At 46.7% G+C, this 23,799-nt stretch overlaps 1 protein-coding gene across 1 annotated transcript in view; it reads right to left on the reverse strand.

Moving 5' to 3' along the window:
* LOC134943924 (apoptosis-associated speck-like protein containing a CARD) overlaps window positions 1-23,799 on the reverse strand; it is a 100,573-nt gene that overhangs the window by 26,126 nt on the left and 50,648 nt on the right. The window contains exons 2-3 of the mRNA XM_063932486.1: window positions 21,438-21,497; window positions 19,975-20,036 (exon numbers count right to left, since the gene is read on the reverse strand). Of these exons, the coding sequence (XP_063788556.1) occupies window positions 19,975-20,036; window positions 21,438-21,497 (122 nt within the window). The remainder of the gene's footprint in view (window positions 1-19,974; window positions 20,037-21,437; window positions 21,498-23,799) is intronic.

Genomic DNA, 23,799 nt, shown 5'->3' on the forward strand with positions numbered 1-23,799 from the left:
GCTTTGGTTGTCTAACCTAGTTCCAGTTTGTCTCTCTCCTGTGGTTGTCTTCCAGGTTCCAGCTCCTGTCTCCAGACTTCTGCTATAGAGACCCGCACCAGCATTCCATCTGCGGTGTAGCCTGACTCTCCGATCCATTCTGGACTCACCTGTTTCCAGCTACAACAATCACCTGCTTCCAGCCCAGCTTCCAGCAGTGTACAGCTTCTCTTAAAGGGCCGGTGTCCTTTCTGCAGTTTACCACTCTCCACCGGTATTATTATTTCACCGCTCTCAAACAATCACCTGCTTCCAGCCCAGCTTCCAGCAGTGTACAGCTTCTCTTAAAGGGCCGGTGTCCTTTTCTGCAGTTTACCACTCTCCACCGGTATTATTATTTCACCGCTCTCAAACAATCACCTGCTTCCAGCCCAGCTTCCAGCAGTGTACAGCTTCTCTTAAAGGGCCGGTGTCCTTTTCTGCAGTTTACCACTCTCCACCGGTATTATTATTTCACCGCTCTCAAACAATCACCTGCTTCCAGCCCAGCTTCCAGCAGTGTACAGCTTCTCTTAAAGGGCCGGTGCCCTTTTCTGCAGTTTACCACTCTCCACCGGTATTATTATTTCCTCGCTCTCAAGTTCGATTATTATTTAACTGGTCCCAGCCAGTATCCACTCCGTATCAACTACAGTCTGGTTCCAGCCAGTATCCACAGCAGCCGTTTTATCTTCAACAGCCCAGCCTTTCCTGGAACACCAGCTGGCACGATCCTGGGTTCTCTCCATTGCTACAGTCAGGCCTGGTAAGGACTTTTCAACTAGAAGATTATAAGAACTGTCTCACACTACCAGTGCCTGTGGCCCTTGCCACCCTGTAGTACCCAGGAATTGTATTTATCCTCTGTTGACTTTTATGTTTCCTTTTACTGCTGTGTGTTACGGAGTTTGTCATAATAAACATCATTGACTTTTATCCTGGTTGTCGTGGTCACGCCTTCGGGCAGTTATTCTACATGTTACTTACATGTCTAGGGGTCTGATACAACCTCCCAGGTTCCGTGACATCTCAGCCCCTACACTGAGGCTGCCTCCCGTCAGCTCAGGCCCTCAGTTGTGACAGTAAGCACTGACCTAATGAATCCAGCCGGAGACCAGGATCAAGCGACCAGGCCGATGCAAGAACTGGCAGCCCGACTTGAACATCAGGAGGCTGCACAGGGCCACATCATCCGCTGTCTCCAGGATCTCTCTACACGGCTGGATGGGATTCAAACGACCCTCCGTGGACCTGGCACGTTCGGTGCGTCCACTACAGTGACACCAGCTGTAACCCCACCAACCTTACCCATTTCCAGTCCACATCTTCATCTTCCAACGCCAGCAAAATTTGATGGATCTCCAAGGTTCTGCAGGGGATTTCTCAATCAATGTGAAATCCACTTTGAGCTTCTACCTGGCAATTTCTTCAGTGACCGTACCGAAATTGCCTATATCATCTCCCTTCTCAGTGGCTCAGCCCTTGACTGGGCATCACCTTTATGGGAGAAGTCTGATCCCCTGCTATCCTCCTATACTGACTTTGTAGCTACATTCAGGCGCATCTTCGACGAGCCAGGCCGGATAACATCTGCTTCATCTGAGATTCTCCATTTACGCCAGGGAACACGTACTGTGGGACAGTATCTTATACAGTTTAAAATCCTGGCATCCGAACTGGCATGGAACGACGAGGCCCTGTATGCTGCATTCTGGCATGGCTTATCAGAACGCATCAAGGATGAGTTAGCTACCAGAGACTTGCCCTCTAAGTTGGATGAGCTAATTTCTCTTTGCACGAAGGTTGATCTACGTTTCAGAGAGAGAGCAACCGAGCGAGGAAGATCATCTACTCCTAAATCTTCTGCTCCTCCTCCTCGTCAACCATCTCCATCCAAGGATGAGCCTATGCAAATTAGTCGTTCCCGTCTATCTCCCGCTGAGCGCCGAAGACGTCTCTCTGAGTCTCTCTGTCTCTACTGTGCAGCTACGTCGCACACTATCAATGCCTGTCCCAAACGTCCGGGAAACTCCAGATCCTAGCTCGCCAAGGAGAGGGCCGGCTAGGAGTAATGATCTCCTCTCCATCTCCTCATGACTGTAACCTCCCAGTGTCGCTCCAAATTGCTCAACGTTACAGGAACGTCATTGCCCTCCTTGATTCCGGAGCAGCTGGGAATTTCATAACCGAAGCTTATGTTAAACGGTGGTCCCTACCCACCGAGAGACTGTCCTCGTCCATCTCTTTGACTGCCGTGGATGGCAGCAAGATTTTTGACGCAGTCATTTCCTTAAGGACTCTTCCAGTTCGTCTGAGAGTGGGAGTTCTTCATTCTGAGTATATTTCTTTTTTAGTGATTCCAAGAGCCACACATCCAGTGGTTTTAGGCCTTCCATGGCTCCGTCTCCACAACCCATCAATTGACTGGACGACTACGCAAATACTGGCATGGGGTCCCTCCTGTGCTGAGACTTGTTTAGCCAAAGTTCTTCCTGTTTGTTCTTCCTTCCCCAGGTCATCTGATGTTCCGCCTCCTCCATATCAAGACTTCACGGACGTGTTCAGTAAAGCCTCTGCTGATATCCTTCCTCCTCATAGAGAATGGGACTGCCCAATCGACCTCATTCCAGGGAAGGTTCCACCACGAGGCCGAACTTATCCGTTGTCTCTGCCTGAGACACACTCCATGGAAGAGTACATCAAAGAGAACCTGGCGAAGGGTTTCATCCGACCATCTTCTTCTCCAGCCGGCGCAGGCTTCTTCTTCGTTAAGAAGAAAGACGGTGGTCTGCGTCCGTGCATCGACTACAGAGGTCTGAACGACATTACCGTCAAGAACCGATACCCTTTACCCCTGATTACCGAGCTCTTTGATAGAGTTAGTGGTGCAACCATTTTCACAAAGCTGGACTTGAGGGGTGCCTACAATCTCATCCGAATCCGTGAGGGTGACGAGTGGAAGACCGCCTTTAACACCCGTGACGGACATTATGAGTACCTCGTCATGCCCTTCGGATTGAGCAACGCTCCAGCAGTCTTCCAGCACTTCGTGAATGAGATTTTCAGGGACATCTTGTATCGCCATGTCGTGGTTTATCTAGACGACATCCTCATCTTTGCTAATAAACTCGAAGATCATCGTTTCTGGGTAAAAGAGGTTCTTTCCCGTCTCCGTGTCAATCACCTCTATTGTAAATTGGAGAAGTGTGTGTTTGAAGTTAAAACCATTCCGTTTCTAGGTTACATTGTGTCCGGTTCCGGACTAGAGATGGATCCTGAGAAACTCCAAGCAATCCAGAATTGGCCTATACCCTTAAGCCTCAAAGGGGTCCAGAGGTTCTTAGGGTTCGCCAATTATTATAGAAAATTTATACGAGACTTTTCCACCATTGTGGCGCCTATCACTGCATTAACCAAGAAAGGTGCTAATCCGTCCAAGTGGTCCGAGGAAGCTACACAGGCCTTTCACCTTCTGAAGCAACGGTTCATCTCTGCACCAGTTCTGAAACAGCCCGACACCGACTCTCCTTTTATCTTAGAGGTAGATGCCTCCTCCGTTGGAGTAGGAGCAGTGTTATCCCAGAGGGCCAAAGATGGACATCTACATCCTTGCAGTTTCTTCTCCCGGAAGTTCTCCCCAGCTGAGCGCAACTATGCCATTGGCGATCAGGAGTTGCTAGCCATCAAGCTCGCTCTGGAGGAGTGGAGATACCTGTTGGAGGGAGCTTCCCACTCAATCACCATACTTACCGACCACAAAAATCTTTTATATCTCAAAGGCGCACAATGTCTGAATCCTCGTCAGGCCAGATGGGCACTTTTCTTCTCCAGGTTTGACTTTAAACTCCAGTTCTGTCCGGGTTCTCAGAATCGTAAGGCCGATGCCCTTTCCCGCTCATGGGAGCAAGAAAATGAGTCCGAGTCTGCAGACAAGCATCCTATTATTAATCCGTTGGCATTCTCCACGGTAGGGATGGACTCTACGCCTCCACCAGGGAAAAGTTTTGTTAAGCCAGTTCTAAGGAAGAAGCTCATGCATTGGGCCCATGCTTCCCGTTTTGCTGGACATACAGGCATTCAGAAAACCCTTGAATTTATTTCTAGGTCCTACTGGTGGCCAACTCTGAAGAAGGACGTTATGGAATTTATTGCCTCCTGCCCAAAGTGTGCCCAACACAAAGTCTCCCGCCAGTCGCCTGCGGGGCAACTGGTTCCATTATCTGTTCCCCGTCGACCTTGGACCCATTTGTCGATGGACTTTGTTTCCGATCTACCTATCTGCAACAAGTTTAATACCATCTGGGTGGTAGTTGACCGGTTCACCAAGATGGCACATTTCATCCCTCTCACCGGTCTTCCGTCAGCTTCCAAGTTGGCTCAAGTGTTTATACAAGAGATCTTCCGACTTCACGGTCTTCCTGAAGAGATCATCTCGGATCGTGGAGTACAATTTGTAGCCAAATTTTGGCGAAGTTTGTGTCAAGCCCTGCAAGTCAAGTTAAAGTTTTCCACGGCTTACCATCCTCAGACCAATGGTCAAACCGAGAGGGTGAATCAGGACTTGGAGGCCTTCGGTCTTCCTCTCAAGATGACTGGGTTCAACTCCTTCCTTGGGCCGAGTTCAGCCACAACAATCAATACCATTCCTCATCTTCTTCTACACCATTCTTCATTAATTATGGATTCCACCCTAAAGTCCCAGAATTCCAACCACTTCCCGCAACTTCTGTTCCAGCAGTGGATGTCACCTTGCGTCAGTTTTCAAATAACTGGAGGAACGTCCGCGCAGCCCTGCTTAAAGCCTCATTCAGGTATAAGAAGTTTGCCGATAGGAAGCGTAGAGCGGTTCCTGCTCTCAAGGTGGGTGATCGTGTGTGGCTGTCCACAAAGAATTTGAGGTTGAGAGTTCCCAGCATGAAATTTGCACCTCGCTACATCGGACCCTTCAAGATTGAACAAGTCATCAATCCTGTTGCCTACAGGTTACAGTTACCATCCTTCTTGAAAATACCCAGGACATTTCATGTTTCTTTGTTGAAACCGCTGATCCTGAATCGGTTTCATTCTGCACTTCCTCCAGCTCCCAAAGTTCAGACTCAACGGGGAGTCGAGTACGAGGTGGCCAAGATTTTGGACTCACGTTTCCGTTACGGTCAGTTACAATACCTCATTGACTGGAAGGGCTATGGTCCTGAAGAACGCTCTTGGACCAATGCCTCAGACGTCCATGCTCCTGCCTTGGTCCGAAATTTCCACGCAAAGTTTCCTTTAAAGCCTAAGAAGTGTCCTGGGGCCACTCCTAAAGGGGGGGGTGCTGTCACGATCCGGGTATCTGGACGCCATTACTTACCCTTCAGATACCTCCTAAGGCTGGCTCAGCGTTCCAGGACCGGATTCCGCTGTTCCTGAGTTTCCACATGCAGAATGTCAGAGTGGTGATTTCATCAGCCGCGGCCTCCGCTGTGCCCGCGTGGTTAAATGTGCGCTTGTCAGTCTGGCGTCTCCTGTCTCCTGTGGCCGGCGTCGCCATTACTGTTTCAATTCTCACATGGATTACAAACCAAACTTCCCTCCAAGTGTCTGCATGGGCGCAGCCATCTTGGATTCTGTCATCTGATCATTTCCACCAATCTGCTGTCTGTATTGTTGATTTGCATAATTGCCTAGCCAACCCATTCCTTGCTGCAGGTATAAGTAAGCTGTGCCTGAGCAAGGAAGGCGTCAGTGCTTTGGTTGTCTAACCTAGTTCCAGTTTGTCTCTCTCCTGTGGTTGTCTTCCAGGTTCCAGCTCCTGTCTCCAGACTTCTGCTATAGAGACCCGCACCAGCATTCCATCTGCGGTGTAGCCTGACTCTCCGATCCATTCTGGACTCACCTGTTTCCAGCTACAACAATCACCTGCTTCCAGCCCAGCTTCCAGCAGTGTACAGCTTCTCTTAAAGGGCCGGTGTCCTTTCTGCAGTTTACCACTCTCCACCGGTATTATTATTTCACCGCTCTCAAACAATCACCTGCTTCCAGCCCAGCTTCCAGCAGTGTACAGCTTCTCTTAAAGGGCCGGTGTCCTTTTCTGCAGTTTACCACTCTCCACCGGTATTATTATTTCACCGCTCTCAAACAATCACCTGCTTCCAGCCCAGCTTCCAGCAGTGTACAGCTTCTCTTAAAGGGCCGGTGTCCTTTTCTGCAGTTTACCACTCTCCACCGGTATTATTATTTCATCGCTCTCAAGTTTGTTTATTATTTAACTGGTCCCAGCCAGTATCCACTCCGTATCAACTACAGTCTGGTTCCAGCCAGTATCCACAGCAGCCGTTTTATCTTCAACAGCCCAGCCTTTCCTGGAACACCAGCTGGTACGATCCTGGGTTCTCTCCATTGCTACAGTCAGGCCTGGTAAGGACTTTTCAACTAGAAGATTATAAGAACTGTCTCACACTACCAGTGCCTGTGGCCCTTGCCACCCTGTAGTACCCAGGAATTGTATTTATCCTCTGTTGACTTTTATGTTTCCTTTTACTGCTGCTGTGTTACGGAGTTTGTCATAATAAACATCATTGACTTTTATCCTGGTTGTCGTGGTCACGCCTTCGGGCAGTTATTCTACATGTTACTTACATGTCTAGGGGTCTGATACAACCTCCCAGGTTCCGTGACATCTCAGCCCCTACAACTGAGGCTGCCTCCCGTCAGCTCAGGCCCTCAGTTGTGACACAAGCCTTCTAGTAATGTGCCTGACCACTTTCATATAGCTTTAGAAATCCATGCACAGGCAATAATAGGCCGCAGTATCGCCCCTGAAGCTGTGTATATGGACTTGAGCGTAGTGTCAACCTTGCGATCTGCCGGTTCTTTCAACGTAGATCCCGGGACAGGTAAGACCACCTCCTTTGACAGCCTGGAAACAGATGCGTCAACTATAGGCGGGGTCTCCCCTTTTTTCCTATCTTCCTCAGGGAAGGGAAAAGCAACCAGAACTCTTTTTGGGATCTGGAGTTTTTTCTCCGGATTTTCCCAGGATTTTTCAAATATAGCATTTAATTCTTTAGATGCAGGGAAGGTGAGAGGGGCTTTCTTACTGTCTGTGAAGTAAGCCTCCTCAACCTGCTCAGGAGTTGTGTCAGCAATATTTAACACATCTTTAATGGCCTCAATCATCAACTGCACCCCCTTAGTAAGTGATGCCGCCCCCCTCAACACATCCCTATCACCGTCTGCTGTGTCAGAATCTGTATCCGTGTCATCCTGCGTAATATGGGCAAGAGCACTTTTTTGAGAGTGTACAGCAGGGGGACCCGAGGGAACAGAACCGGACCATACTGCCATAGAGGACTGTAAAACCTGAGTTGCATTCTCAGTCTGCGCAACCATCTCAGAAATCTGAGAAATAGCCCCCTTAAGAGAGGCTAACCACTCCGGTTCCCTAGCCGGTATCTGCGCTACAACAGTGCAATCCTGATTACATGGAATGGGGTCTTCCTGAGAAGATAAATCCTCTGCAGCATATGAGACAGAGTCTCAAGACATGACTGCTTGCAATCCCCACACACCCCACAAACATACAGGGTAAGGGCAGACAGTGTTTCCCCCCCAAGAATGGCAGAGAGACACAGAGATTGGAGCCAACCCACACACAGCGCTGCCTTTTGAGGTATAGGGAATCCCAACCCCCGCGCTGACTGTGTGCTCCTTAATAGGTAGACACAGTATACCCTGCCTCCCCCCCCACCCCCCCTTCTACAACCCCCTGCTACCTTACAAATATCTGGAGCTGACGTGGAGGGACAGCGCTGATGTCTGCAGGCAGAGAAAAATAAGATTTTACTTACCGGTAAATCTATTTCTCGTAGTCCGTAGTGGATGCTGGGGACTCCGTAAGGACCATGGGGAATAGACAGGCTCCGCAGGAGACAGGGCATCTAAGAAAGAATTCTGACTACTGGTGTGCACTGGCTCCTCCCTCTATGCCCCTCCTCCAGACCTCAGTTAAGGAAACTGTGCCCGGAAGAGCTGACAGTACAAGGAAAGGATTTTGGAATCCAGGGTAAGACTCATACCAGCCACACCAATCACACCGTATAACTCGTGATAACCACACCCAGTTAACAGTATGAACAACAACAGAGCATCAGATAAACTTGATGCAACCATAAAATAACCCTTATATAAGCAATAACTATATACAAGTATTGCAGAAGAATTCCGCACTTGGGACGGGCGCCCAGCATCCACTACGGACTACGAGAAATAGATTTACCGGTAAGTAAAATCTTATTTTCTCTAACGTCCTAGTGGATGCTGGGGACTCCGTAAGGACCATGGGGATCATACCAAAGCTCCCAAATGGGCGGGAGAGTGCGGATGACTCTGCAGCACCGAATGAGCAAACTCAAGGTCCTCCTCAGCCAGGGTATCAAACTTGTAAAACTTTGCAAAAGTGTTTGAATCTGTCCAAGTAGCTGCTCGGCAAAGCTGTAATGCCGAGACCCCTCGGGCAGCCGCCCAAGAAGAGCCCACCTTCCTTGTGGAGTGGGCTTTCACTGATTTTGGCTGCGGCAAACCCGCCACAGAATGAGTAGAAACGGGGTTGCGAGAAAACTTATTGGGCGCAAGAGATAGAATGGGCAGCCTAGGATACACCTCGGGGAATTCCTCTTTCCCCAGAAAACAGAAATGTCAAAGTGTGGGATGGTGTGGCCGTGGCGCCCTCTCTTGGTGGTGTGGTGTTTATGACCAAAGCAATGGTCACTCTAATAATAGGATGTTAGGTTCAGTGGTATTGTGAAGATCTGAATACTGGTGTTTTCAATGAAACATATTTAATGACATATATCACATATATACAAATAAAAGCATACCAAAATGGTAAGCTTGGAGCCGTAGGTGTTAGAAGAAGTAGGGTGAAAAAATGATACACCCTGCTTAGGCTCCAAAGCTTACTGACAAGTCATAAGTCCCTCGATGGATGTGGTTGAGTGTGCAGAAATAGCTCAGGTCACTAATCAAACAAAAAGGAAAGCATACCGGAGTGGTAGCTTAGGAGCCGCAGGTCTCAATGAAAAGCAGAGTGGTCTAGACTTCACCCTGCTCTGGCTCCAAAGCTAAGTCACAGAGGCAGACGTCCCGCGGATGAAGAGTGTAGAGTTTCCAATGTGTTCAAATAGCCAACGCGTTTCGAGATTATCCAATCTCTTCCTCAGGGCTTGATGGTGATGTCTGTCTCCAGAGATGGCTTTTAAAGATGGTGGCGAAGTGCTTCCAGGTCATGGGTCAATTAGTTGGCAAATGTTCATTTACGTATATTTATAGTTTTGATTGTTTTTGAATGGATATGTGTGGTTACTAGAAATGATTTTTTGTAAATAAGTAACATAATGAGTGCTAGATTGATGAAAATCAGCAAAGTTGAAAAAACGGAAAAAACGGAAGTGACCCGGACCGGAAGTTACAAACCGGAAGTGGGGCGGCTGTGTGCGAGCAGGTAGTTAATGTGTTAATAGTTTATAACATACTTTGGCACCATGCAGACTGAAATAGCAATGGTGCAGTGGGGTGTCTATTCTTACAGTGTGGAACAAGAGGAGAAAACAAATCGCCGCAAAAAAACGGAAAACCGGAAGTGACGGGTGGTTTTGCGTTCCACCGACCGGAAGTCACGGGTTATTTTGCGTTCCACCGACCGGAAGTGACGCGCTTATTTGCGTGTCACACTGGGAAATGCTGTGAAAAAGCTAAAATAATGCCCAGGATGAATAGATAGGTGAAAAATAGTGGGATTAAGGTGAACAGTAATCCCTATAGCGGAAGGACTGTGATGCTTGGAGTATGTGTACATAATACATAATAATGAATGGTGATGTTCATATTTTGTCCTAAAACAGATGTCCAGGTATAAAACTGAAATGAAGTCTTGAATAAAGGTCTTGAGAAAATTCTTGATTGACGTCTTTATTGCTCCATTAATCCTCGTGATAAAAGAGAAGAGGAACAGTGTAATGGGTTAGAAATCTGGTTTGGAACACGGTGTGTAACACAGAATGTGAAATTCAAAATAAGGGGGTATGATGACTATTGTAAGAACCATTTGAGTTCAAAGTCTTTATTCAAACCTTGAGGACACATAGACTGTAGTCTGAATATCAATTTCATTTCTGCTTTTGCCAAATTTTTTTCTGTGTTCCTGTCACGCCAGGTGGATTTAATGTGTTGTAAACCCACAAATTTCTTTATAGATGTGTATGAGCAATTGTGTTCAAGTTTGAAGTGTTCTGATAAGTTATGGGTGAGAAGCCCTTTTTTTATGTTGCGTAGATGTTCGGCAAGGCGAGTTTTTAAAGCTCTAGATGTCCATCCAATGTATACTTTACCACACGAGCATTCGATTAAGTATACGACATTGCTAGTGTGACAAGTAATAAAATCCTTGATTTTGAAGCTGATGTTGTTGACAGTGATTTCCGTGTATTTTGATGTATCAGTCTTTACTTGTCGGCACGGAAGGCAAAGTCCGCATCTGTGGAAACCACTGGTCCTGATAGGGTTGATGTGATTCTGGGGTAAAGCGCTGTGGACTAGTTTGTCCTTGAGATTGGTTGCTTTGCGGTAAATGAATGTGGTTTTTTTTGGGATAATGTTTTTCAATGTGTCGTCCATACAAAGTAACTTCCAGTGCTTCCTGATGATGGATTCAACTTTTTTATGTTGATGGTCATACCCAGTGATAAATGACCATTGCGAATGGTTAGAGAATTTTTCATCATTGTTTCTCTTTTTGTTGTTATGGATAAGAGAGGTCCTGTCCTTATTCATTATTTCTGCTTGAATGGATTCTAATTTGTCGGGTAGGTATCCCTTTTCAATAAAGGCATTTTTTAATTCGTTGATCTGGGACCTACAGATAGTATCCTCGCTACAGTTCCTCCTGATTCTTAGAAATTGGCTTTTTGGTATGCCATTGAGCCAGTTAGCATGATGTTCGCTGTCTTTACTGATGTAGTTATTGGAGTCTGTGGGTTTTTTGTAGGTTTTAGTTTGGATAGTGTTGTCTTTGATATAAATGGATAGATCCAAAAAATTTATTATAGTTTTACTGTTTTCAAACGTGAAAACAATGTTTTTGTCATTATGATTGAGATATTCACAGAATGAAGTTAGACTCTCCATGTTTCCTTCCCAAAAAAACAGCACGTCATCTATATAACGATTCCAGGATAGTAAATTATCTTTCCAAGGGTTCTGGTTGTAAATGATCTCCTTTTCCCAATGGGCCATGAAGAGATTCGCAAAACTCGGTGCGAATTTCGTACCCATTGCTGTCCCTCTTCTTTGGAGATAGTAGTCTCCTTCAAAGAAGAAGAGAGTCTAACTTCATTCTGTGAATATCTCAATCATAATGACAAAAACATTGTTTTCACGTTTGAAAACAGTAAAACTATAATAAATTTTTTGGATCTATCCATTTATATCAAAGACAACACTATCCAAACTAAAACCTACAAAAAACCCACAGACTCCAATAACTACATCAGTAAAGACAGCGAACATCATGCTAACTGGCTCAATGGCATACCAAAAAGCCAATTTCTAAGAATCAGGAGGAACTGTAGCGAGGATACTATCTGTAGGTCCCAGATCAACGAATTAAAAAATGCCTTTATTGAAAAGGGATACCTACCCGACAAATTAGAATCCATTCAAGCAGAAATAATGAATAAGGACAGGACCTCTCTTATCCATAACAACAAAAAGAGAAACAATGATGAAAAATTCTCTAACCATTCGCAATGGTCATTTATCACTGGGTATGACCATCAACATAAAAAAGTTGAATCCATCATCAGGAAGCACTGGAAGTTACTTTGTATGGACGACACATTGAAAAACATTATCCCAAAAAAACCCACATTCATTTACCGCAAAGCAACCAATCTCAAGGACAAACTAGTCCACAGCGCTTTACCCCAGAATCACATCAACCCTATCAGGACCAGTGGTTTCCACAGATGCGGACTTTGCCTTCCGTGCCGACAAGTAAAGACTGATACATCAAAATACACGGAAATCACTGTCAACAACATCAGCTTCAAAATCAAGGATTTTATTACTTGTCACACTAGCAATGTCGTATACTTAATCGAATGCTCGTGTGATAAAGTATACATTGGACGGACATCTAGAGCTTTAAAAACTCGCCTTGCCGAACATCTACGCAACATAAAAAAAGGGCTTCTCACCCATAACTTATCAGAACACTTCAAACTTGAACACAATTGCTCATACACATCTATAAAGAAATTTGTGGGTTTACAACACATTAAATCCACCTGGCGTGACAGGAACACAGAAAAAATTTTGGCAAAAGCAGAAATGAAATTGATATTCAGACTACAGTCTATGTGTCCTCAAGGTTTGAATAAAGACTTTGAACTCAAATGGTTCTTACAATAGTCATCATACCCCCTTATTTTGAATTTCACATTCTGTGTTACACACCGTGTTCCAAACCAGATTTCTAACCCATTACACTGTTCCTCTTCTCTTTTATCACGAGGATTAATGGAGCAATAAAGACGTCAATCAAGAATTTTCTCAAGACCTTTATTCAAGACTTCATTTCAGTTTTATACCTGGACATCTGTTTTAGGACAAAATATGAACATCACCATTCATTATTATGTATTATGTACACATACTCCAAGCATCACAGTCCTTCCGCTATAGGGATTACTGTTCACCTTAATCCCACTATTTTTCACCTATCTATTCATCCTGGGCATTATTTTAGCTTTTTCACAGCATTTCCCAGTGTGACACGCAAATAAGCGCGTCACTTCCGGTCGGTGGAACGCAAAATAACCCGTGACTTCCGGTCGGTGGAACGCAAAACCACCCGTCACTTCCGGTTTTCCGTTTTTTTGCGGCGATTTGTTTTCTCCTCTTGTTCCACACTGTAAGAATAGACACCCCACTGCACCATTGCTATTTCAGTCTGCATGGTGCCAAAGTATGTTATAAACTATTAACACATTAACTACCTGCTCGCACACAGCCGCCCCACTTCCGGTTTGTAACTTCCGGTCCGGGTCACTTCCGTTTTTTCCGTTTTTTCAATTTTGCTGATTTTCATCAATCTAGCACTCATTATGTTACTTATTTACAAAAAATCATTTCTAGTAACCACACATATCCATTCAAAAACAATCAAAACTATAAATATACGTAAATGAACATTTGCCAACTAATTGACCCATGACCTGGAAGCACTTCGCCACCATCTTTAAAAGCCATCTCTGGAGACAGACATCACCATCAAGCCCTGAGGAAGAGATTGGATAATCTCGAAACGCGTTGGCTATTTGAACACATTGGAAACTCTACACTCTTCATCCGCGGGACGTCTGCCTCTGTGACTTAGCTTTGGAGCCAGAGCAGGGTGAAGTCTAGACCACTCTGCTTTTCATCGAGACCTGCGGCTCCTTAGCTACCACTCCGGTATGCTTTCCTTTTTGTTTGATTAGTGACCTGAGCTATTTCTGCACACTCAACCACATCCATCGAGGGACTTATGACTTGTCAGTAAGCTTTGGAGCCTAAGCAGGGTGTATCATTTTTTCACCCTACTTCTTCTAACACCTACGGCTCCAAGCTTACCATTTTGGTATGCTTTTATTTGTATATATGTGATATATGTCATTAAATATGTTTCATTGAAAACACCAGTATTCAGATCTTCACAATACCACTGAACCTAACATCCTATTATTAGAGTGACCATTGCTTTGGTCATAAACACCACACCACCAAGAGAGGGCGCCACGGCCACACCATCCCACACTTTGACATTACCGCCACAGAATGAGCCTGCTGAATCGTGTTACAGATCCAGCGAGCAATAGTTTGCTTTGAAGCAGGAGCACCCAGCTTGTTGGAAGCATACAGGATAAACAGCGAGTCAGTTTTTCTGACTCTAGCCGTCCTGGCTACATAAACCTTCAAAGCCCCGACTACATCTAGTAACTCGGAATCCTCCAAGTCACGAGTAGCCACAGGCACCACAATGGGTTGGTTCAAATTAAAAGATGACACCACCTTCGGCAGAAATTGCGGCCGAGTCCGTAATTGTGCCTTGTCCATATGGAAAACCAGATGGGGGCTTTTACATGACAAAGCCGCCAATTCTGACACACGCCTAGCCGAAGCTAAGGCCAATAGCATGACCACTTTCCACGTGAGGTACTTTAACTCCACGGTCTTAAGTGGCTCAAACCAGTGAGATTTCAGGAAACTCAACACCACGTTAAGATCCCAAGGTGCCACTGGTGGCACAAAAGGGGGCTGAATATGCAGCACTCCTTTAACTGAACCTCTGGAAGAGACGCCAATTCCTTCTGAAATCTGGACCTTTATGGACCCCAATTTTAAGCCCATAGTCACTCCCGACTGTAGGAAGTGAAGGAACCGGCCCAGCTGGAATTCCTCTGTAGGGGCCTTCCTGGCCTCACACCAAGCAACATATTTTCGCCATATCCGGTGATAATGTTTTGCTGTTACGTCCTTCCTAGCCTTTATTAGCGTAGGAATAACTTCATCCGGAATGCCTTTTTCTGCTAGGATCCGGCGTTCAACCGCCATGCCGTCAAACGCAGCTGCGGTAAGTCTTGGAACAGACAAGGCCCCTGTTGCAACAGGTCCTGTCTTAGAGGCAGAGGCCATGGGTCCTCTGTGAGCATTTTGTCACGATCCGGGTATCTGGACGCCATTACTTACCCTTCAGATGCCTCCTAAGGCTGGCTCAGCGTTCCAGGACCGGATCCCGCTGTTCCTGAGTTTCCACATGCAGAATGTCAGAGTGGTGATTTCATCAGCCGCGGCCTCCGCTGTGCCCGCATGGTTAAATGTGCGCTTGTCAGTCTGGCGTCTCCTGTCTCCTGTGGCCGGCGTCGCCATTACTGTTTTAATTCTCACATGGATTACAAACCAAACTTCCCTCCAAGTGTCTGCATGGGCGCAGCCATCTTGGATTTTGTCATCTGATCATTTCCACCAATCTGCTGTCTGTATTGTTGATTTGCATAATTGCCTAGCCAACCCCTTCCTTGCTGCAGGTATAAGTAAGCTGTGCCTGAGCAAGGAAGGCGTCAGTGCTTTGGTTGTCTAACCTAGTTCCAGTTTGTCTCTCTCCTGTGGTTGTCTTCCAGGTTCCAGCTCCTGTCTCCAGACTTCTGCTATAGAGACCCACACCAGCATTCCATCTGCGGTGTAGCCTGACTCTCCGATCCATTCTGGACTCACCTGTTTCCAGTTACATCAATCACCTGCTTCCAGCCCAGCTTCCAGCAGTGTACAGCTTCTCTTAAAGGGCCGGTGTCCTTTCTGCAGTTTACCACTCTCCACCGGTATTATTATTTCACCGCTCTCAAACAATCACCTGCTTCCAGCCCAGCTTCCAGCAGTGTACAGCTTCTCTTAAAGGGCCGGTGTCCTTTTCTGCAGTTTACCACTCTCCACCGGTATTATTATTTCACCGCTCTCAAACTCCAAACTTCATTGTCAATCACCTGCTTCCAGCCCAGCTTCCAGCAGTGTACAGCTTCTCTTAAAGGGCCGGTGTCCTTTCTGCAGTTTACCACTCTCCACCGGTATTATTATTTCATCGCTCTCAAGTTCGTTCATTATATAACTGGTTCCAGCCAGTATCCACTCCGTACCAACAACAGTCTGGTTCCAGCCAGTATCCACAGCAGCCGTTTTATCTTCAGCAGCCCAGCCTTTCCTGGAACACCAGCTGGTACGATCCTGGGTTCTCTCCATTGCTACAGTCAGGCCTGGTAAGGACTTTCCAACTAGAAGATTATAAGAACTGTCTCACACTACCAGTGCCTGTGGCCCTTGCCACCCTGTAGTACCCAGGAATTGTATTTATCCTCTGTTGACTTTTATGTTTCCTTTACTGCTGCTGTGTTACGGAGTTTGTCATAATAAACATCATTGACTTTTATCCTGGTTGTCGTGGTCACGCCTTCGGGCAGTTATTCTACATGTTACTTACATGTCTAGGGGTCTGATACAACCTCCCAGGTTCCGTTACATCTCAGCCCCTACAACTGAGGCTGCCTCCCGTCAGCTCAGGCCCTCAGTTGTGACACATTTCTTGCAGTTCTGGGTACCAAGTCCTTCTTGGCCAATCTGGAACAATGAGTATTGTTCTCACTCCTCTTTTTCTTATGATTCTCAGCACCTTGGATATGAGAGGAAGAGGAGGAAACACATAGACCGACTGGAACACCCACGGTGTTACTAGTGCGTCCACTGCTATCGCCTGAGGGTCTCTTGACCTGGCGCAATACCTCTGCAGCTTTTTGTTGAGGCGGGTTGCCATCATGTCCACCTGTGGCAGTTCCCACCGATTTATAATCTGCGTGAAGACTTCCTGATGAGGTCCCCACTCTCCCGGGTGGAGGTCATGTCTGCTGAGGAAGTCTGCTTCCCAGTTGTCCACTCCCGGAATGAACACTGCTGACAGTGCTTGCACGTGATTCTCTGCCCAACGAAGAATTCTGGTGGCTTCCGCCACCACCACCCTGCTTCTTGTGCCACCCTGGCGGTTTACATGAGCCACTGCGGTGATGTCTGACTGAATCAGCACCAGTTGGTTTCGTAACAGAGGCTCCGCTTGACTCAGGGCGTTGTATATGGCCCTTAGTTCCAGGATGTTGATGTGCAGACAAGCCTCCTGACTTGACCACAGCCCTTGGAAGTTTCTTCCCTGAGTGACTGCCCCCCATCCTCGGAGGCTTGCATCCGTGGTCACCAGGACCCCGTCCTGTATGCCGAACCTGCGGCCTTCGAGAAGGTGAGCACTCTGCAGCCACCACAGAAGAGACACCCTGGCCCTGGGGGATAGGGTAATCAGCTGATGCATCTGAAGATGCGATCCGGACCACTTGTCCAACAGATCGCACTGAAAGTTCCTCGCATGGAACCTGCCGAAGGAGATGGCTTCGTAAGATGCCACCATCTTTCCCAGGATTCGCGTGCAGTGATGCACCGACACCTGTTTTGGCTTTAAGAGGCCCCTGACTAGAGTCACTAGCTCCTGGGCCTTCTCCTCCAGGAGAAACACCTTCTTCTGGACTGAGTCCAGAATCATGCCCAGGAAGGGCAGTCTCGTCGTAGGAATCAGCTGCGACTTTGGAATATTTAGAATCCAGCCGTGTTGTTGTAACACCTCCTGAGAGTGAGCTACGCTGATCAGCAACTGCTCTCTGGACCTCGCCTTTATGAGGAGATCGTCCAAGTACGGGATAATTGTGACTCCTTGCTTTCGTAGGAGCACCATCATCTCCGCCATTACCTTGGTAAATATTCTCGTGCCGTGGAGAGACCAAACGGCAACGTCTGGAATTGGTAATGACAGTCCTGTACCACAAATCTGAGGTACTCCTGATGAGGTGGATAAATGGGGACATGCAGGTACGCATCCTTTATGTCCAGAGACACAATAAAATCCCCCTCTTCCAGGCTTGCAATGACCGCTCTGAGCGATTCCATCTTGAACTTGAACCTTTTCAGGTAAATGTTTAGGGATTTTAAATTCAATATGGGTCTGACCGAACCGTCCGGTTTCGGTACCACAAACATTGTGGAATAGTAACCCCTTCCCTGCTGAAGGAGGGGAACCTTTACCACCACCTCCTGGAGATATAATTTGTGAATAGCCGCTAACACTACTTCCCTTTCCATGGGGGATGCTGGCAGGGCCGATTTGAGGTAACGGTGAGGGGGCATGACCTCGAAATCCAGCTTGTATCCCTGAGACACAATCCGTATAGCCCAGGGATCCACCTGTGAGCGAACCCACTGGTTGCTGAAAGCTCGGAGACGCGCCCCCACCGCTCCTGGCTCCACCTGTGGAGCCCCAGCGTCATGCGGTGGATTTAGTGGAAGCCGGGGAGGACTTCTGTTCCTGGGAACTAGCTGTATTGTGCAGCTTCTTTCCTCTACCCCTGCCTCTGGTAAGAAAGGACGCACCTCTGACTTTCTTGCCTCTTTGTAATCGAAAGGACTGCATTTGGTAATACGGTGCTTTCTTGGGCTGTGAGGGAATGTATGGCAAAAAAATTGACTTCCCAGCCGTAGCTGTTGAAACCAGGTCCGAGAGACCATCCCCAAACAATTCCTCACCTTTATAAGGTAAAACCTCCATGTGGTTTTTTGAGTCGGCATCCCCTGTCCATTGCCGAGTCCATAAGACCCTTCTGGCAGAAATCGACATTGCATTTATTCTATAGCCCAGCAGGCTAATGTCTCTATGAGCATCTCTCATATATAGGACAGCGTCTTTTATATGCCCCAGGGTCATTAATATAGTATCCTTGTCCAAGGTATCAAGGTCCTCAGACAAGGTATCCGTCCATGCTGCTACAGCACTACACACCCAGGCCGACGCAATTGCCGGCCTCAGTAAGGTACCTGAATGCGTAGAAACAGATTTCAGGATACCTCCTGTTTCCTATCTGCAGGATCCTTTAGGGAGGCTGTATCCTGTGACGGCAGGGTCACCTTTTTAGATAAGCGCGTCAACGCTTTGTCTACCCTAGGGGATGATTCCCAGCGTAACCTGTCCGTTGGCGGGAAAGGATACGCCATAAGTAACCGTTTGGAAATCTGCACCTTCTTATCTGGAGATTCCCAAGCCTTTTCACATAGCTCATTTAATTCATGTGAAGGGGAAAGGTCACCTCTTGCCTTTTCTCCCCATACATATGAACCCTCTTGTCATGGACTGGGGTTTCCTCTGTGATGTGTAACACATCTTTCATTGCTATAAACATGTAGCGGATGGCTTTAGCCATTTTAGGCTGCAACTTTGCATCATCGCCATCGACACTGGAGTCAGAATCCGTGTCGGCATCTGTGTCAACAATTTGGGATAGTGGGCGCTTCTGAGACCCTGACGGCCTCTGACGCTGTAGGATGGGTTGAGACCCTGACTGTCCCAAGGCTTCAGCTTTATCCAACCTTTTATGCAAGGAATTAACATTATCATTTAAAACCTTCCACATATCCATCCAATCAGGTGTCGGCGCCGTCGGCGGAGACACCACATTCATCTGCACCTGCTCTGCTTCCATATAGCCTTCCTCGTCAAACATGTTTACACAAGCGTACCGACACACCACACACACAGGGGATGCTCTTTTTGAAGACAATTCCCCCACAAGGCCTTTTGGAGAGACCGCGAGAGAGTATGCCAGCACACACCCCAGCGCTATATACCCAGAAATTAGACAGTAACTTAGTGTTTACCCAGTAGCTGCTGTATTTGTGATTATTGCGCTAAATTTATGTGCCCCCCCTCTCTTTTTACCCTCTTTCTACCGTGATTCTGCAGGGGAGAGTCTGGGGAGCTTCCTCTCAGCGGAGCTGTGGAGAGAAAATGGCGCTGGTGAGCCCCACGATACTAATATGGACCCCAGCATCCTCTAGGACGTAGGAGAAATAGAGCAATATCTTCAATCTGGATCTGCTTCTGCCGTTCTCCTTCAGCAGCTTCTTCCAGATTGGATGCTGTAACCACCCGGCAAGGTTTATAGTGTATACGACGTGTGAAATTTCGGTTACAGGTCTGTCCCACATCTCAATACAAATTACATGCGAGACAAGTTTTTAATTGGATTTCGCTCAAATCACAAGTGCGCAAATTCAAAATTAGGCAAGAGATCAGCGTCAGTATTTCCCTCTCGCACAAAACTATATACCAGCGGCTAATTGGATATGCCCCTATGTACTGTATCTTCAGGGCTTCATAGAAGACGTCCTTGTCGGTGTCCCCCCAGGATCTGGCATGGTTGTAGAGCTCTCGCATCTTCTCCTGATTAGCTGGATTGCTGTGGACAGCGTCACAGTGTTCACCTGTCAGCAGTCTCTTCAGACTGTGTCTAGGAGCGGACTCACCGTAGCCCCCCGGCGTGCCGTCACAAAGTGCTCTCTGGTGGGTTCAGGGAGAGGAGGCGTAACTGTAAGTACAATACAGCGTATTCACAGACATGTCTTATGGGTTCTCTTTCACCTGTGCTAATTTAGTCACAAAAATTGTATATTGTATATAATAGCACTACTCCCTGCACCCCACCTCCCGGACCACTCTCTATTCTAACATTCTAGCTGATAGTCTGTGTTTTTAGTTTCTTTCAGGTTTGTTTTCCTCTTTCTTACCTTCTGCTGTATTATCCTACCCTTTCCATCTGCCCATTTGTAAATTGCAATTGTAGTTGATTTGCCATCTGCACATAGGGGGTCATTCCGAGTTGATCGCTCGCTAGCAGTTTTTAGCAACCGTGCAAACGCTATGCCGCCTCCCACTGGGAGTGTATTTTAGCTTAGCAGAAGTGCGAACGAAAGGATCGCAGAGCGGCTACAAAAAAATATTGTGCAGTTTCAGAGTAGCTCCAGACCTACTCAGTGCTTGCGATCACTTCAGACTGTTCAGTTCCTGTTTTGATGTCACAAACACGCCCTGCGTTCGTCCAACCATGCCTGCGTTTTTCCTGCCACGCCTGCGTTTTTTCGAACACTCCCTGAAAACGGTCAGTTGACACTCAGAAATGCCCTCTTCCTGTCAATCACTCTGCGGCCAGCAGTGCGACTAAAATGCTTCACTAGACCTTGTGTGAAACTATATCGGCCGTTGTGAAAGTATGTCGCGCACTGCGCCGCAGGCACAGAAGTAACTTTTTTTCCTTAATCGCAGCACAGCGAACATTTTCAGCTAGCGATCACCTCGGAATGACCCCCATAGGGCCTAATTCAGTAAGGATAGCAAATTCTGCTAATTAAAACCTATTCCTAGCATACTGGCGCTGCCTTCCCCTCCCCCGCCCCTTCAACAAGCAAAAATTGCAGTCATGTCGCAATTTATGCTTGTTAGCAGAAACAGAGGACGGCTCCTGCCGGCGCAGCTTAGCTGCGCACGCAGGAGTCCCGCAGCTGTACTCTTGATCGTGGCGGCTGTGTGTGATGTCACGCTGCTGCCATGATCATACCCCTGACACGACCCCATTCAGCCGCACCTGCCCCTGGAAACAGAGCGTTGCCCGCCCCCACCCTAACCCATGACCGCCTCTGCCCGACTGACAGGCAGATGCGATCGCATTTACTGCGGGCCCCGCACAGAAAGTGCGGGTGCATGTGCAGGACCAGCGCTGCACTTGCGCCCGTGGGCTGGTCGTAAAAATTCCGGTTGGAACGCGATTTGCGATCCAGCCTGAATTAGGCCCCTAGTCAGGGCCATCAGGAGCATACACGGGCCTGCCCCCTCCACAAGCCCGTGTCCGGATAAAGAGTACCCTACTCCCCCTTTTGGTGCCAAAGCACATAGTAGAGGTGGCCTATTCTCTGTCTGCACTGCCACTGCTCACCTTTAGGTGTCGCTTCTTGATCAGTTTCCTTGGGCTCCTCTTCAAATGCAAAACCAGCAACTAAAAGGAAGAAATATGAGGATTAGGCCGAGCAAGACAATGATTACAGTCAGAGGTCCCTGTGTATCGTGGTGCTCAGAAAGCAGCCAAAAGATGCCTTTGTATATATGTAAGTATGCTGTGCCCTTATACTGCGTTACCAAACATAAAAACTCCACAATATTCTATAAAAGTGTTCAGTTGCTGCCACATGGCACATACATTGACAATGTGGTTCCCAACAGAACACTTCACAATTCCTGTATTTATTCTTAAAATCTGTCATAATGACAATTACAGTGAATTACGCTGTAGAATGCATTACAACGTGTTTGTAGTACAATGATGTTATCGAGAAGAGTGTAAGCGGTGATTGCGCAGCGTGACCGACATCCCATCAAGGAAAATGATTATCACCAAAGCTGAGGTATTGAGGGGTAGATGTATTAAGCCTGGAGAAGTGATAAAGCAGTGATAAGTGCAAGGTGATAACTTTACCAGCCAATCAGCTCATAACTGTCAATTTACATATTGGAGCTGATTGGCTGGTGCATTATCACTTTGCACTTATCACTGCTTTATCACTTCTCCAGGTTTAATACACCTGCCCCTGAGAGACAAACAGGACAAATGGACTGCTGAGATTTTTGCTCTATAATATCTGTTAGGGCCTGTTTAGTTCTTAAAGAAACCTGTCGCCTAATTGTCTGAACTATCACCACGGTGTAATTAGATTATCATAAGGTGGAGCAGAATCCTGAGGTTGAATAAGCAATTTTTTAACACAGCATTTTTTTTTTTCATCAATACAGGAATTGTGATTTGATTCAAGTGTTGGAGTAATTACTATTGGATTTAGAACCACAAACCTTGCATTTTGCTGTTATTTTTGCAGATAGGTAACCTGGTAATTAGTTTCCACTAATTGTTAGCTGATCCCCTCCCTAAAGGCCAGTACTGACAGGGGACAGACCGCTCAGCACACATCTCAGCCCCCGCACAGCGCAATGTGCTGAGCGAGGGGGGGGGGGGGGGGGGGGCGACGACGGTGGGCCACTCACTTCACACATCGCTGAAGTGAGCTACCCGCTAGATTGAGCCTGCATGCAGGCCAATCTAGCACAGGCAATAGCGAAGCTGGGCCGCTCATCACTATCGCTGGAGAGCATACACACGGCAGACCCGTGCGTAAAATCTAAGCAATCTAGTCAGATTGCTTAGATTTTAAGAATGGATCTCTCCGTGTGTACCCCCCTTAATACTCAGCTTGCTTAGTTTACATCTGATCAGTAGAGCTTGTAGTAAGTGTACAGTATGTGTGTTTTCAATTGAAATTCTATCTAGATGCTCAGGTACTCTTATATACAGGGCCGGATTCAGAGCCGGCCATAGCTATAGGCAAACTAGGCAATTGCCTAGGGCATTTGATATGCCCAGGGGCATCAGCAGCTTCTGCTGATTAAAATGATATGCGGCATGCCTATATTCTGTATGTAGCATTTCATATACAGATACAGCCACAGTCTCATACAGTATATAGGCATGCTGCATATCATTTTAATCAGCAGAAGCTGCTTGTGCATCCTAGCCACATAACAATGCAAATAAGATGCATTTTCATTAAAAAATGTGCCCGACGTTAGCACTGAGGCAAGATTTATGAGGACACTTCTGTATCCAAGCAGAGGCAGAGGTCACAGTGTTAGTGGCAGTGTGAGTGCTGTGTGCATGTGAGTGGGTTGGTTGTGCAGTAGTGTTCGGAATATGTGTAAGGAGCATTATGTGTGTCATGTAAAAATGCATTAATAATGTGCAATATATGTGTAAGGGGCACTATGTGTGTCATTATTTGTATAAGGGCATTCATAATGTGTGGCATACTGTATGTGTAACAGGGTACTACTGGATGTGTCATTATGTGTATAGGGGCACTAACAATGTGCAGCAAATGTGTAGGGGGCACGATGTGTGTCATTATGTGTATTAGGGCATTAATAATGTGCGGCATATGTGTAAGGGACATTATGTGTAAAAGGGCATTAATAAAGGTTGTCATAATGTGTACAGTATTGGACATTAATAATGTGTCTCATATGTGTTAGGGGCATTACTGTGTGGAATTATGTGTTTAAGGTGCTTTTCTATGTGGTGTTGCGTATAGAAAGGGCACTACTGTGTCGTCTAATGTGAATAAAGAGCAATAGGGTGTGGTGTAATGTGAATAAGGAGCAATTCAGTGTGATGTAATGTGAACAAGGGGCTCTACTGTGAGGAGTAACGTTTATAAGGTAAAGTGATACTACTGTGGGATGTAATATGAATT

This window comes from Pseudophryne corroboree, chromosome 7 (genome assembly GCF_028390025.1).
Source record: "Pseudophryne corroboree isolate aPseCor3 chromosome 7, aPseCor3.hap2, whole genome shotgun sequence".
NCBI classification, from domain to species: Eukaryota; Metazoa; Chordata; class Amphibia; order Anura; family Myobatrachidae; genus Pseudophryne; species Pseudophryne corroboree.